The 14,878-nt window shown below is 30.7% G+C and overlaps 1 protein-coding gene across 1 annotated transcript; it reads left to right on the top strand.

The window, feature by feature from the left end:
- The first annotated feature begins 7,946 nt into the window (after nucleotides 1–7,946).
- LOC101212638 (glucosamine inositolphosphorylceramide transferase 1) lies at nucleotides 7,947–13,847 on the top strand. Its single transcript, XM_004142401.3, has 4 exons — nucleotides 7,947–8,659; nucleotides 8,879–9,001; nucleotides 10,800–10,967; nucleotides 11,531–13,847. Exons 1-4 carry the CDS (start codon nucleotides 8,282–8,284, stop codon nucleotides 13,211–13,213), a joined length of 2,352 nt encoding a protein of 783 aa, XP_004142449.1. The 5' UTR covers nucleotides 7,947–8,281; the 3' UTR covers nucleotides 13,214–13,847.
- Nucleotides 13,848–14,878: the final 1,031 nt, after the last annotated feature.

Genomic DNA, 14,878 nt, shown 5'->3' with positions numbered 1-14,878 from the left:
CTAATTTGAATTACTATAATAGGTAGAACTTAAGAGATAATGATCGAATATACAATAACATTTTTTAAAGATTGCAAATATAACAAGTCTTCTACGGGTGATAAAAAGCTTTAGGAGGTATGTGATGAGTCGTAATGAGATTGATTTGTATTATAATGTAATCCAAAACTTATGTTTTGATTCAGTTATGTGTTCGATTTGTAATACAAAACTCATTTTGTTTCAATAGATTTCAATCTACCGTATTATATTTCTTCTTGTTTTCACATTTTACAATCTCATTTCTATTTCTATTTCATCTTGAATCATTCGCGTTTTTCTACACTACTTTGTTTCATCTTCTATCTATGTATGTTAGTACTTTTACTATGATGTTCATGTTTGTAAATATGGCCAAAACTACCTTATGCATAATTCGAGAAGGCCATTGGGCCTATTGGACCAACAAGAGAGAGGAAAAAGCCCATGCCGAGGACCCATGAAGCGCCAATGCTGATAAATACGAGATTCTGAAATTGCTATTTTCAATTTTATTCTCCCTTGACCTCAAAATTATTCTCTCTTTTTTTTCTTCTCTTTCTAATTATATTCCTTAACTATATGTACCCTAGAGATCAACTCGTCTCTTTTAATAAGATTCTTTTATTTCAATAACCTAACTAGACTCTTCCACATGGATGCTCCATCGTTTAATCTTTAAATTAATTGACTATGCCAACAAAAAAGTTAGTTGTTCGATCTCACTAATATCGTGACTTGTAAGGTCTTTCGAAAATTTATGATATGGAACAATTCTCAACTAAGAAACCAACTTTATCTAAATAAAAGAAAAAGTAAACCAGTGTAAACTATAATATGTGTTTTGTACTTTTTTTTTTCTCTTCAAACAAATATGAATTTTGTGAAATCAATACATTATTAATTAAAAAAATCATTAAACTATAAAAAGCATCTTTATTTAAGAGAGAAAATAAAACAAATGAAAACTATAGTGCTCTTCTATTTTTCCAATCAAATACAAACCTTTGAAACATCAATAAATGAGTAAAAACACAACGAGGTAATGTTAGGGGTGAGCATGACAGATCGAAAAATCAAGTCGTCGACCAAACCGAAGTCAATTGGTTAAAAAACAAGAGAGGTTGATCGGAGTCGGTTTTAGAAAGTTTCAAATCGCGAATTTCCAAAATGTATTTCTAATTATTAAACCAACCTGACTTGACAGAAAACCAATCGATTGATGGATCCTTTTAGAAAACAAAAATAAGAAGGGGGCGTTTTTGCATCTTGAAAAGAATTTCCTTCCATTCCATGTTAATTATGTTCTACCTTTAGCAGAGTAACCCTTTAAGAAAGTTCCTTTCACATTGACCAAAGTGGAAGTTGAATATTTTGTTTTTCATTTGCAAAAAAAAATATTTTTATGCGATAAAAAAGTAAATCAAAATATTTATAAAATATAACAAAATTTTAGCTTTATTTAATAGAGAAAGATCACTTTTGTTAGAGTAATTCGTTAGGCCATTTACTCTAATAGAAAAATTGTCAAAAATATAATTTCTGACAAAATGAGTGTAACGAATTTTTTATTTTATTTGTTTTGTTATATAAAATGTAAATAGCTTGTCAATTTTTTATATTTTTGAAAAAATTCCTTACCGATATCGTTATTTAGTTTTTTTTCTTCAATTACTAATATGTTTAGTATGTTATTGATATTTATTCTTTGTATTCATTCATTTTAATCAATTATCATGTGCGATTTTTTTAAAAAAAATTACACCTAAACGAGACTCAAAATTTATCACCACAGTCTCCGACCAAAATGTGTCGAGAATAAACAAATTTTAAAACACAAAACAACTAATAAATTAAGAAATAAAAAATTAAATTAAATAATAAGTGAAAATTCTAACCGTAGTTAGTTGAAAAATCAAGGATGTGACATCAGAGTAATCATATCCTATAAAAACCAATTGTCGCAAAGCAAAAAATGTCACATCCCATCAAAGAATTTTGTTGGATTATTATTGGAATTATGCATTACATATACATAGTCTTTCTTCCATTCAACCAATTTATTATTTCAAAATCACTATAAGCAAACAAAAAAATTATTATGTATAATTATTTTAAAAGATATTTAATTTTAAAAGGATAATTTTTATGGACGCAGACGAAAATATAACAAAATTTTAAATGAATTATAAAGAGTTGGAATAAATTTGCTATATTTTATAAATAATTTAAATATTTTATTGTTTTTTAAATGTTTCCTAAAATTAAAATTCAGAAAAATAAATAGGGTTACGTTTGAAAATGACAAAAACAATGTTAATGTTGACAATTTAAAAATTACTTAAAATAATATATTTAACACAAGTGAACAAAAATACTTCACATCAATTTTTGTTTGAACAATGGTCATAATGCAAAATTTAAGCCGTGAAGATTGATATACAAATTAATAACTTTGTCGACCTTATAAGTTTTAATTAAAAAAAGTTACTTAATTTTTTTAAAAATAGAAAAAATTTACAAACAATTTACGTCGCATATAACAAAATCACTTAAAAAACAAAAAGTTTTATATTTGATTTTTCAATGAAGTATAAATATTTTGCTATTTCTTGTACAATTTTTTTCTCGAAATAATAATCATAATACTTATTATTATTATTTTGAATAATTTTAAAAAATAGCAAATTTTACAAAATATCTACAATTTATAGTAAATTCTATCTCATAGATATACGTAGAATAGATTCAAAATTTTGTTATAGCTAAGTATTTTAATTTATTTTATTGTTTTTTAAAATATTATTATTATTATTTATTAGATAAATTATAAAAAATAGAAAGTTTGACAAAATACTTACCCTATTTATAAAAAATAGACATTTTTAAAAATAGCAAGATAAATTAAAACATTTTAGATTCTATTCTCTAGCATATCAATAAAATTTGCTATAGATTGTAAATATTTTGTAAAATTTGTTATTTTTTAAATGAAGTTAATAAAAAATAAAACTAATTGTAATAAATTTTATTTTAAATGGTTTGCTTTCTAATTTATCAATTTTTCTGTTTTTTTTTTTAAAAAACTCTTATTATATATATATATATATATTATATTAATTGGAACACAAGTGTTAGTGGCCGTCGCTTGTTTTTTTTCGCCTTTAATGTTTTGGATCTTCCGCTGTCATGTGATGTGATAATCTTTTTCTATGAATCACTCTCCAAAAATACCAAAGACCCAACCACATAAAATTCCAACCGTTGGATTTCAAGTTTCTAGCCGTCCCACACTCAATACACACACGCTCCGGCCATGTGAAAGTGACCGTTTTTGTTTCTCTCTTTTCCTTTAACAAATGTTGGTGGATATCATAATATAAGCTCATGCAGTTGAAATACAACCAATTTATTCTAAAGCCTTTACAGAGTCGAGTTGATAAAAGTTTATATAAGTCTATATATATCATCTGTATAATTTATTTATTTTTATATTTATAAATATTTGAAATAATTTTATCATTTATATTACCGTCATTGTTGCTAACAACGTTGATCATGTGTTTAGATTCAATATTATAAACCATTTGAAATTATAATTTTGATATATGTTTTATTTAATCTCAATATTAAAAAGAACATCTGGAAATGGGAGAAACTGAAGAAGACAGCTCAATTGCATACTTTTATTTTTTAAAATTTCTTAAAAGAATTGTAAACTCAAGAGAAATAAATAACCAATTTGAATGAATGGCAGAGTAAAGATCATGATTTCAAATAGAATAATTGATAAAAACAAAATATATCAAACTGTCTCTAGTGGATCTATCAACATGTGGCCTGCTGCCACCATTGACAACCTATTGCTATACATTATACTTTGCCTTTATGCCTTAGTTTATTCATCATAGTATTAGTTTTTTTGCATATTGTAAAAAATGGGTTGATAACTTGATATATATATATATATATTCCTAATTTTTTTCTTATGGGACATTCATGTGTAATTCTCAAATTATATATTTAATTAGTTATCTGCCAATCTAAAATTGTATGGAATCTGCTAAATTATTTATATGTACATACAAATTACTGTTGACTTTTTTTTTTTCCCTTCAAGTTGAGATGTGCATTTATTTATTTATCATTACCATTAAAGCAACATGCATGCATTATTAGTCTTTATTACATTTCACAGCATCAACAAAAAAAAATTGTTTGTTGTCATAGTTCAAATATAGGCTATATTTAATTAATTACTAACCTTTAATCTATTGAGCTATACAGTATACTTACAAAAATGTCAAACTATTTAATATGCATAATATATATAATAATTGCTTGTTGTATGCGAATTTATTGATTTAGGTGCAATTTACAATAATTTGAGCACACTGCACCTCAGTACGTATATATTAGTTAAGTTCATTTTAGCAATTTGTTTTAAAAATGAAATATAAGAGTACTATATTATCAATGTATGTGTGTATATATATATAATGGTAGATTGAGAAATTTTATAGAATGACATTCAACACGGTATAATAAATACACTAAAAAATGCTTTAAAAAATATTTCGACGTTTCATTTATACTCCAATAGTATTCACTGCATTTGTAGCAATAAAAAAATATCAGTAATTTTTACATGATTTTTTGTAATGTAAATATGCGAGTACTTAAAATTCACCTATAATAATAATAATACATTTTTCATGGAATATTGTTGAGAGGGAAAGTTTGGATCACTCAATTTGTTGCATTTTTTTTCTATTTTTTAAAAATTACATTACTTTTAGTAGATCATTGAAATTTATGAAAAATTTGATATTTGATGAAATAAAGTTATTTATATTTGAAAAAAAATTATGATGTTTTGAATAAAGTCTATTTTGAAATTGATTGATGTTTGAAATAAAAACTATTTCGTAAAAAATAAGATTTTAACTGAACTCACAACCAAAAGGTTGTGCATGGACGCAACCCTTAAAGTAGAAGTGAAATGTAGACAAAATAAAGCTAAATTTAATATATAATATTGTAATGTAACACTTTAAAATTAATATTAAAACGTCAAAATCGACAATGTGATAAACACGTGCCTTTCTGGTTTCTTAATAAATCCACTTTTATATATATATATTAATTAATTAATTAAGATGAGATGAGAGGGACAACATGTGGGTGATAATTGACCCACACAAGTGAAATTATTGTTCCCTTGTGGGAGTGTGTCATGAACCTTGGCCTTAAGAGTATATTCTTTTTTGGTTGGTCACGCAATCGAAGCAAAGTATCTGCTTTGAAAATGAAAGTTTATAAGGTTTTATTTTTTAAATTAAAATGGAATTTTTAAAACAAGATCTAATGTCCTTGAGTTTATTTATTTATTTGTTTTTCTTTAGTGTAAAATCATTTGGGACGTTGAATAAAACACTATTAACAAATATTTTAAGCCATTTCCCCTCCTTTTTTTCCATCTTTAAATAAATTCAAGCCACCAAATGTTCCCAACCTTCTCTAAATCAATTTTTGTTTCTACCTAAACACCTCGTTTGTAATATAATCTAATATATATTTCCTATAGGGTTAAAGATAGATACTTTCAACTACTAAGTTTCTAATAAATAACAATCTAATTATTGATGTTGTAAAATTTGGTAGGTCAGAGTTCAAATTCTAATTTAAAGATTTACTATGTAACTAATTTTTAGGAGAAAGTATACCCTAAGTATCATAAAAGCTAAAGTTGCATTTGGTAATGTCTCTATCTTATGTTTTTTGTTTTTGAAAATTAATTTTAAAAAAACATTCACTTATTATTCTTTTAAACAATAAACTTTTTTTATACTATGAATCAGAATTTTAAAAAATAGGAAACAAAACTAACTACCAAACATGTATGGATTTTATTTTTAATAAACATTTTTTTAAAAGATGGTTACCAAATGTCACCTAAAATGTTATATATATTTTTCTGTTCACTTGTTGGTCCTATTTGTTAAAAATCCAAATTTTGTACAAGTAAACGGGGAATAATTAGATTTTTAAGATAAGATCTATTGATTAGAGCATAAGCAAAATAATCCAATTAGTGGTATTCTTACGTTATTTATTAAATTGAAAAATGTGAACAAAAAAATCCATAAAATCTGCCCATGTTTGTCACTATTTATATAAAGGAATCACAGCCCCTGAGGATAATATTGAATGCATCCATTCTGACTGAGCAAAACACTTTCCATTACCCCATAAGAAAAACCACTTGCAAATGTCGTAATGATTATGATATCCCCACCCCACTCCCAAATTAAATATAAGTTTCCTACGTTCTCTTACTTACTCCTTGGCCCTTTTTCTTGATCTTTTATATTTTGGAAATACTCTGTTTTAATTTATCTTTAAAATTAATTTAGATAAATAATTATAAACTTTATTTCTTTATTTAATACAACACTCGTTTTGAAAATAAAATTGTAAAAAATTTCAAATTTTTTTTTTATTATTTATTAGTTTTTTACTTGAAGCGAAAATAGTTTGTATTAAATTTACTATACAAGTTTCTTGTTAGGTAAAATTTAAGTATACTCAGTGTAATTGATTGTTTTTGTTTTTTTTGTCATAATAATGACTTCATTTTATAAGGGGGTGTACTATTTGACCTAAGTTTTGAAACACATAATATATAGGTATAACTATTTTTGTTTTCGTCACTCCATTGAATTCGTAAATTTTCTTCTCACGTCGTACTCGTGTTAAATAATTTAATACAATAGTACTCTTGAGTACATCTGACAATTTTGGTTTGAATATTGTAGGGCTTACTTTTGAAGAAACCTATGTTTAATATGTAAAAACATTAAAATTATGATTGATTGAAAAAATTATCTCTAAAGTATAGTGGTAATTACAATCGACTCTTGAACTATTAAAAATAAAAATTAAACCTGAAACTTTGTTCATATTTCAAAATTAGAATCTCAAACTTATATAATTGCATAAATTATGCTACCGTAGATTTATTCCATCAAATTAATAGATACATAGGATGTTGATGCTTATTAAGCATCTAACTCATATCTTAATTTATATGTTATTCTTTTTTTAGAATATGAGAAAAATATAATAAATGCTAATTGAAAGCTGTTAACATATTTTTATGATTTTTAAAAAACAAAAACAATAACTAATAAAACTCAAATGATTATCAATGGTGTTTCTTTTTTTCTTAAAAATTTATTTAGAGAGAGACGTTGAATACTTGATTATGTATATGAAGTTATTTTCTAATTTGTTTATATACACTGTTTTAAATATTATCTATAAATAACGTCCAAATAAATAATTGAAGATTGAATAATAATTGATATATTACATAAAAATTTTGAATTATATGTTTAATAGAATTTTGGTCAATAGATTTTAAAAGTCTTGAAAACGGAAGGACTAAATAAGTTAAAATACATTTTTGGTTGCATTCTATTTAAATTTAAAATACTTCAATTTATAATATGAATTTTTTTAATTTAACACAATTTTTTATTTTTGAAAAGAGATTCAATAAGGCTATGGAACATTAATATCTATTAGTTCTAGAAAAACTAAAATTAAACAATTAATTAATTAAGGAGTAGAACTAAAATCAAATTTGTTTTAAAAAAACTATAATTTAACTTAGGAAAAACTCACAAAAATACGATCATGGGTTCACGTGTTGTTGCTGACGTCATCAAACACGAGTCGTGTCTTGCACTCGTGTGAGGCTGGAGGCGGCGAGTACTGGTAAATTTCCAGACGCAGAGAAATCAAACCCTTCAATTTGGACTTTGAACAAAACTTTCGAGTTTCCACTATGGCAACTCGCAAAAACCCATCTTAGGAAATATCATTCATTCTTCTCTTCTTGTTTTATTTATTAAGAGAAAGGGAAATGAATAATAAAATAAATAATAAAACCCAAATTGCAATTGTATTTGTTCAATAATTTACTCATTCCCTATTTGCGAATTCGCCATTCTCCGATTCACGAAAGGGACCACCGCGTTTTTTCGTTGACTCCGCCAAAAACCCAAACTGCAGTTCAAACAAATCCCAACCCCAACACGAAGATCAAAGGGGGAGAAACTGAAATAAACCGAGGGATTTCGTGCTGTCAAAATGTTGTTGAGAGTTCGTTCTCGTTGTTCCGGCGACGTGGCGGCGGTGTGAGATCTCACCGACGACTGAAAGGCCTTTTTGACTCATCTCGGGGCCCATTTTCGAGATGGGTTCGAGTCCAATTGGGGCCGGAGCAAGTGGAGCAGCGAGTAATTGCGTTATGAGCGGTGGTGCTGCGGTTACGGGTGGCGGCGGAGTTGGCGGCGGTGGCGGTGTCAATGGTTCTACTAGTAGCTACGGTTGTGGATGGAAGTGGCAACAGAGACACATCAGACTTGTCTCTTCAGGGTTCGTCTTCTTCTTTGGATGCTTCGTTTTGTTTGGATCGATTGCTACACTCTACGCTTGGTTAGCTTTTACTCCTCAGTATGTCCGTACAATCGGCGGCGTTTCTTCGCTTGGATGTCAAGAAGATAATGAAGGTTCTTGGTCTATTGGAGTCTTTTATGGCGATTCTCCTTTCTCCCTTAAACCCATTGAAGACGTGAGTTCATTTCAACTCTTTTTTTCTTTCTCTGTTTTACAACAGTTTCTATTCTTGTACTTAACTCATTTACTTAGGTCTTGATCCATAATAGTTATATTATTTCTTCTTATTCTTTAACTCAGCTGTATTTTTGAGAATTTTGGAATTTCTGGATTATCAGATGGATTATTGATTATTCTTTTGCTTTTGGCTAAGTGGGGATTTAATTGAGTGCAGGCCAATGTATGGAGGAATGAAAGTGCCGCCTGGCCAGTTGCTAATCCTGTTATCAATTGTGCTTCAGTTTCTAATGCTGGCTTTCCTAGTAATTTTGTTGCCGACCCGTTTCTTTTTGTTCAGGTAACGATTTTCATTTATTACTTCTCAATTTCCTTTTTTGGCTCCTGAAAAATATTCAACACCTTTTGCTGTGATTAACTGAATTTGTTCATCAGCCTTCAATTCTATGATTCTTTGATAGTTCTGCGCTCGTTGAAGTCCACTTTTTTTTTCGCTGTCTTTCTGTTGGCTGTAGAGTTCATATTTATACTCTACTTCAAGTTTGTTATACCTCAATAGAATGAGGTCCGTGTACGAATATTTTTACCCAATTATTTTCGAAAAAGTTAATTGGTCAGTACACAACTTCAAATGCTGCATATGAAGTCTCCTCCTCGTTGAAATATGGAGAGGAACAACTGAATTGGATTGTAGCTTATTGGCTTGTTTGGTTGGGTAGAATTTTAGCCATTCCGACATGCTGCAAGTTCAAATCTCGAAATCAGGACGGGGTTCAGGGTTTAATGTGCGTTGCCGTGGTGGTGATGCATGTTTGGTTTAGATCACGAAATAAAGATGGAAACATGAAGTTCTTAGTTCTTTCTTGATTGTTTTCTTTCCCTGTCATCTTAGGGATAGATATATTAGGTTTTGTTCCAAAAAGATATATATATCTTCTGTTCAACCTTTCAGTTCTGCATAAAGCCTAGTGGGGTTTAAATTCTAACTATTGTGAGACCGTAGCCTTTTTGAGGGCAAGAGTAAGACAGATATACACAAATGGACATAATGAAGAATCTAAAACAGAAGTCAGTCGTGAAACTTCCTAATATAATCATCAGCCTTTTGGTTTGACAGATTTTGTCAATTTGACAACTGGTTAAAAAACATGTCCTTGATCTATATGTCAGATGTCTGAATCTTAAACTCTCATTTTGTTGTTGAACTTAACCAATAATCGGCGTTTTGTTATTGGTTATGTGTTCGTCTGTAACTGTTTCATAAAATTGCACCTCAGAGGTTCTTTCAAGTGAACATGAAGGCTCACTGTCTTTGAGTGGTTTGTTTATTATTCATAGGTTGTCATGGGAATGCTGCAAAGTTTTTAAAAGGTGAAACTGAATGCTAATTTTTCAAAACAGTTAGGTTAGTTATGGTTGGTTCTATTCTGGAAAGAACTTTAAGACACTACAAATGGCTCAACTTTAGTTATTGTGCAAGAGTTGATAAATACTCGAAGAAACAAGGTGTGTTTCCTCAATCCATGGTAGTGGGTCTTTGCAAAATCTGTTTGGCTTTTTGCAGATCTCTTCTGAAATTCCTCCTGTTTTGTTTTTTAACATTTGGTGTAAGATAGCGTAGATAGTACTGAATATAAAAGTCATAGATGTGATTAGGAAATGATCACGTGATATCTATTAGGTCTGGATGTAGCCATTATGGCCACTTCTTATTACCAAACTGTTTTTAGTTTTGCTCTAACTCTTGGTTTAACACAGATTTTGTTGCAATAGTTTGGTGTTGCATAAAGTAACAGTATAAGACGTGCATTTAAATTTGATATTTGATGGAAAGCATATGGCTTAGAACACTAGTTTATATGGTGGTATTTCTGTCAAGTACTGAATGAAAGTTTAGTGGGAAAGACCAAAATATGTTTTTATTTGAAGTTCATGGACCAGAATAATATACTTGCAAGTATAAACTGAAAATGAAACAATGATGAAAGTTCAAGATTGGAATAGTTTATCATCTTAGTTTAGATTTCCCCCGCACTTATAAGCATGTTTACTCCTTTCACAAACAAATCAATCTTGCCATTCACTTATTATATGTATACGGCAATTAACATAATTGTTGTGCTTAATTATATTGGCAGGGAGATACTATTTACTTATTTTATGAAACCAAGAACTCAGTATCCTTACAAGGAGATATAGGTGTTGCCAAAAGTGTGGATAATGGAGCAACATGGCAGCAACTAGGTGTTGCTTTGAATGAGAAATGGCATCTCTCTTTTCCGTTTGTCTTTGAACATCTTGGTGAGGTAAGAGATTTTTTTTTTCTCTTTTCCTATTTGCTTAAAACGAAACAGTTGTACTGTCAATTTCTAAAGGCTGCCTTTCTTGTACAAATAACCTAAATGTTTTGGTTGGACTACGTATCTATATATTTTGTATATATAAATATTTGATAAATATTGAAGACCGAAACTTTCATTGAGAAAGAAGAAAAGAATACAAGGGCATAAAAAACCATGCCCATAAAAGCTCCACTAAGGGAAAGGATTCTTGTCAAGAACAATAAAACCTAACGTATAGTTGCAAAAGAAAGTTGACACTTGAAATCCTAAACGTTTTTTACCACATGTAAAGTTGGTTTTAGATCTCTAAAACGAGCTGAGTTCAAGCTTCAGGTTTAAAACTTGGCACCTTTTCTTCACTCAGTTTTCCTTCAAAAGAAAAAACGGAAAAACCTCGACACTTGATTGACCATTAGCAAAATACAAGGAGAGGCTACCCATAAATGGTTTTCCAAAGGGCTACATCTACTGTGCCTGTTCAATTGAACCACTCCCAAAATTTGATATTTTTCTATTATTTCTCGCAGATATATATGATGCCAGAAAGTAGTAAGAAAGGTGAAGTTCGTCTTTATCGGGCAGTTAATTTTCCTTTGAAATGGGAATTGGACAGAATTATTCTCAAGAAGCCCCTTGTCGATTCAGTCATCATCAACCACAATGGTATGTATTGGCTTTTTGGGTCAGATCATAGAGGGCTTGGTACCAAAAGAAATGGGCATTTGGCGATTTGGTATAGTAGCTCACCTCTTGGTCCTTGGAAGGCTCACAAGAGGAACCCTATCTATAACGTAGATAAAAGTTTTGGTGCTCGTAATGGAGGCAGACCGTTTCTTCATGAGGGTAGCCTTTATCGCATTGGTCAAGATTGTGGTGAAACTTATGGCAAAAAAGTTCGTGTTTTCAAGATTGAAATTCTTACAACAGATAGCTACAAGGAAGTAGAAGTTCCGTCGGGCTTAGTAGAACCTGTTAAGGGTCGCAATGCTTGGAATGGTGTTCGCTACCACCATCTTGATGCTCAGCAGCTTAGTTCTGGTAAATGGATTGGGGTGATGGACGGAGATCGAGTACCCTCGGGTGATTCAATTCATCGATTTTTTCTTGGTTGTGCTTCATTTGCTGTCGTTGCTGTTCTTGTTGTGTTACTGGGTGTGTTACTTGGAGCAGTGAACTGCATTGTTCCCCTTAATTGGTGTGTTTATACTTCAGGGAAGAGGAGCGATGCAATCTTAACTTGGGAAAAGTCAAATTTATTTTCTTCGAAAGTGAGACGATTTTGTAGCCGAGTGAACAGAGCACCTTCAGTCCTTCGAAGTTGGGTAAAATCTAATACTTGCACCGGCAGACTTGTTCTTGCTATTTTATTTGTATTTGGAGTTGCACTGATGTGTACTGCAGTGAAGTATATATACGGGGGCAATGGTGCCCAAGAAGCCTACCCGTTTAAGGACCACTACTCTCAGTTCACGCTACTTACTATGACTTATGATGCTCGCCTTTGGAATTTGAAAATGTATGTGAAGCATTATTCGAGATGCTCGTCTGTTCGAGAAATTGTTGTGGTGTGGAACAAGGGAACACCTCCAAAAATAAGTGATTTGGATTCAATCGTGCCTGTGAGAATCAGAAGTGAAAAGAAGAACTCACTCAATAACCGGTTTAACTTGGACCCTTCAATAAAAACTCGAGCTGTTTTAGAGCTTGACGACGACATCATGATGACTTGTGATGATGTTGAACGTGGTTTTAGGGTATGGCGTCAGCACCCCGATCGCATTGTGGGATTCTATCCCCGGCTTGTCAATGGAAATCCTCTGCAGTACAGAGCCGAAAAATATGCCCGATCTCATAAAGGGTACAATATGATTCTTACAGGTGCAGCTTTCATTGATAGCCAATTAGCTTTTCAAAGGTACTGGAGTGCAGCTGCTAAGCCAGGCAGGGATTTGGTTGATAAGATTTTTAATTGTGAAGATGTTTTATTGAATTTTCTCTACGCCAATGCAAGCTCAACTCAAACAGTAGAATACGTGAGACCTGCGTGGGCAATCGACACATCGAAGTTCTCCGGTGCCGCTATCAGCAAAAATACCCAAGTTCACTATCAACTAAGAAGTGAATGTCTCAATAAGTTTTCGGAGTTGTATGCAAAGTTGGGGGATCGGAAATGGGGATTCGATGGGCGCAAAGATGGTTGGGATTTGTAACCGACGAAAGAGTTTCTCCCAACAAATAGATCTATAACTTATGTTTGACATTGCTGGTCCTTCTCTCTCGCACATCGTTTTTAGTGAACTTCCAGTGTTGAGGCTTCTCCCCCTTGTGAATTTAGTTGGGGAGTTTGGATATCTATAGATTCAGTTAGTGAGATGTACATTGCTTTGTCATGGATTGTTTTGCTTGTTTTGAAAACCGATTCCACTTGGGGTGTGCCAGATGGCTGTTCCTGACTGGCCTCGAGACGTTAGCCATCTCACCACCCCGACGCACCGCAGATCAGCGAGTTCCAACCACCTGTTGTTGTAGCTTCAATTGTACCATTTGCCCTCGTTTGAAGGACTATAGACTTGTACTTACAAAAAGGTAAAGGGTAACCAAAAGAAAGCTCTGAATTATCATCATGAAAGAAAAAAACACTGCTTTTTTTTTCCCCCTTTTCTTTTTAATTTATATATTCCCCCATCTTCTTTTTTTCCTAGAAATTTTAATTTCCACTTTCTGGGTAGGCATACTGAAACTAGTGTCTAGTTGCCCAATTAATGAATGTATTGTTTGATTCATCATCCAGCTCTTATTTTTGGTAGTTTAAACTTTGTCAATTTAGTTATATTTTTTTTCTAACTCTAAAAAAGTTTCTCCATTGTCTTTGGATTATGCTTTCTATTTAGTTCATATCACCAATTACATTAATATAATGTTTTAGTTTTCTGTCATATCATACCAACTTTGTATAAAAGCTTATCTTATGAACATGATTTATAATATAATCTATTCATTAATGTGTTTAATGTGATGGTTATCTTTTTGGTTGATATTTGATATGTTTGACTGTAAAGTAAAAGTTAGGATATGGGTTGAAGAAGGAAAGATGTGGGACAAATGTAGAGAGATTGATGATTCCATTGCTTTTGAGAAAGAGCCCACAAACCCTAAAACAACTTTAAAGAGTGTAAAATATAAATTAAAAAAAAAAGGAAAAAAAGAGTCACATGGGCCAGCCTTATGGTGTTTGGTTGTGGGGGCCAATAGTGAGTAGCTGAGGATGCTTGTTCTTTTTAACAGTGAAATAAACAAACACATCCCTTCAACATGGTGATGGGAATGGGATTGAGGAGGGGAAGAAACCACCCCATATGGGCTAATCTTTTATGGCTGTTTGTGGCCCCAAATTCAGAATTATTTCCATATCTTGTCCCGTCCCTCTCGTCAATGGAAAAACGCAACTCGGATTTTGGATTTAGGGAACGTTTGAATTGAAGAAGTGTAATTAATTTACGATAGAATTTGATATTGTAGCTTGTGTCTAAGATGTAGAATTGATTATGTTCGAATGAGTCAAGATGGGTTGGTTGAGTTGTGAGAGTTTATTTTTATGTTTTTTGTGTGATTTTTTTTAATTTTGAAAAATAGAAAATAAATCATTTGATAACCTGTGATTTGAGTTTGAATTAACAATTTTTTAAAAGAAATCAACTTAGTTAAAATTGGAAGAATATTGATTTTAATATCAATCTCAACACATTTTTTACTATAACAATTATGGTATCAAGTTATTTACGCTCAAATCTATAAATTAGTCATGAAGTATATAACCCTGAATATTAGAATTCAAGTACTTTTAACTTATGATGAATCAATTAGTTAAAGAACAA

This window comes from Cucumis sativus, chromosome 5, assembly GCF_000004075.3.
Source record: "Cucumis sativus cultivar 9930 chromosome 5, Cucumber_9930_V3, whole genome shotgun sequence".
Taxonomy (NCBI): domain Eukaryota; kingdom Viridiplantae; phylum Streptophyta; class Magnoliopsida; order Cucurbitales; family Cucurbitaceae; genus Cucumis; species Cucumis sativus.
The sequence above is the reverse complement of the archived record's forward strand: the minus strand, read 5'-3'. Positions and strand labels throughout refer to the sequence as shown.

Bases quoted from the DNA above. Each gene is read 5' to 3' on its own strand.
- LOC101212638 (XM_004142401.3), top strand. From the start codon at position 8,282: ATGGGTTCGAGTCCAATTGGGGCCGGAGCAAGTGGAGCAGCGAGTAAT. The intron at 8,660-8,878 runs GTGAGTTCATTT...AATTGAGTGCAG, and splicing joins CCCTTAAACCCATTGAAGAC to GCCAATGTATGGAGGAATGA. The intron at 9,002-10,799 runs GTAACGATTTTC...TTATATTGGCAG, and splicing joins ACCCGTTTCTTTTTGTTCAG to GGAGATACTATTTACTTATT.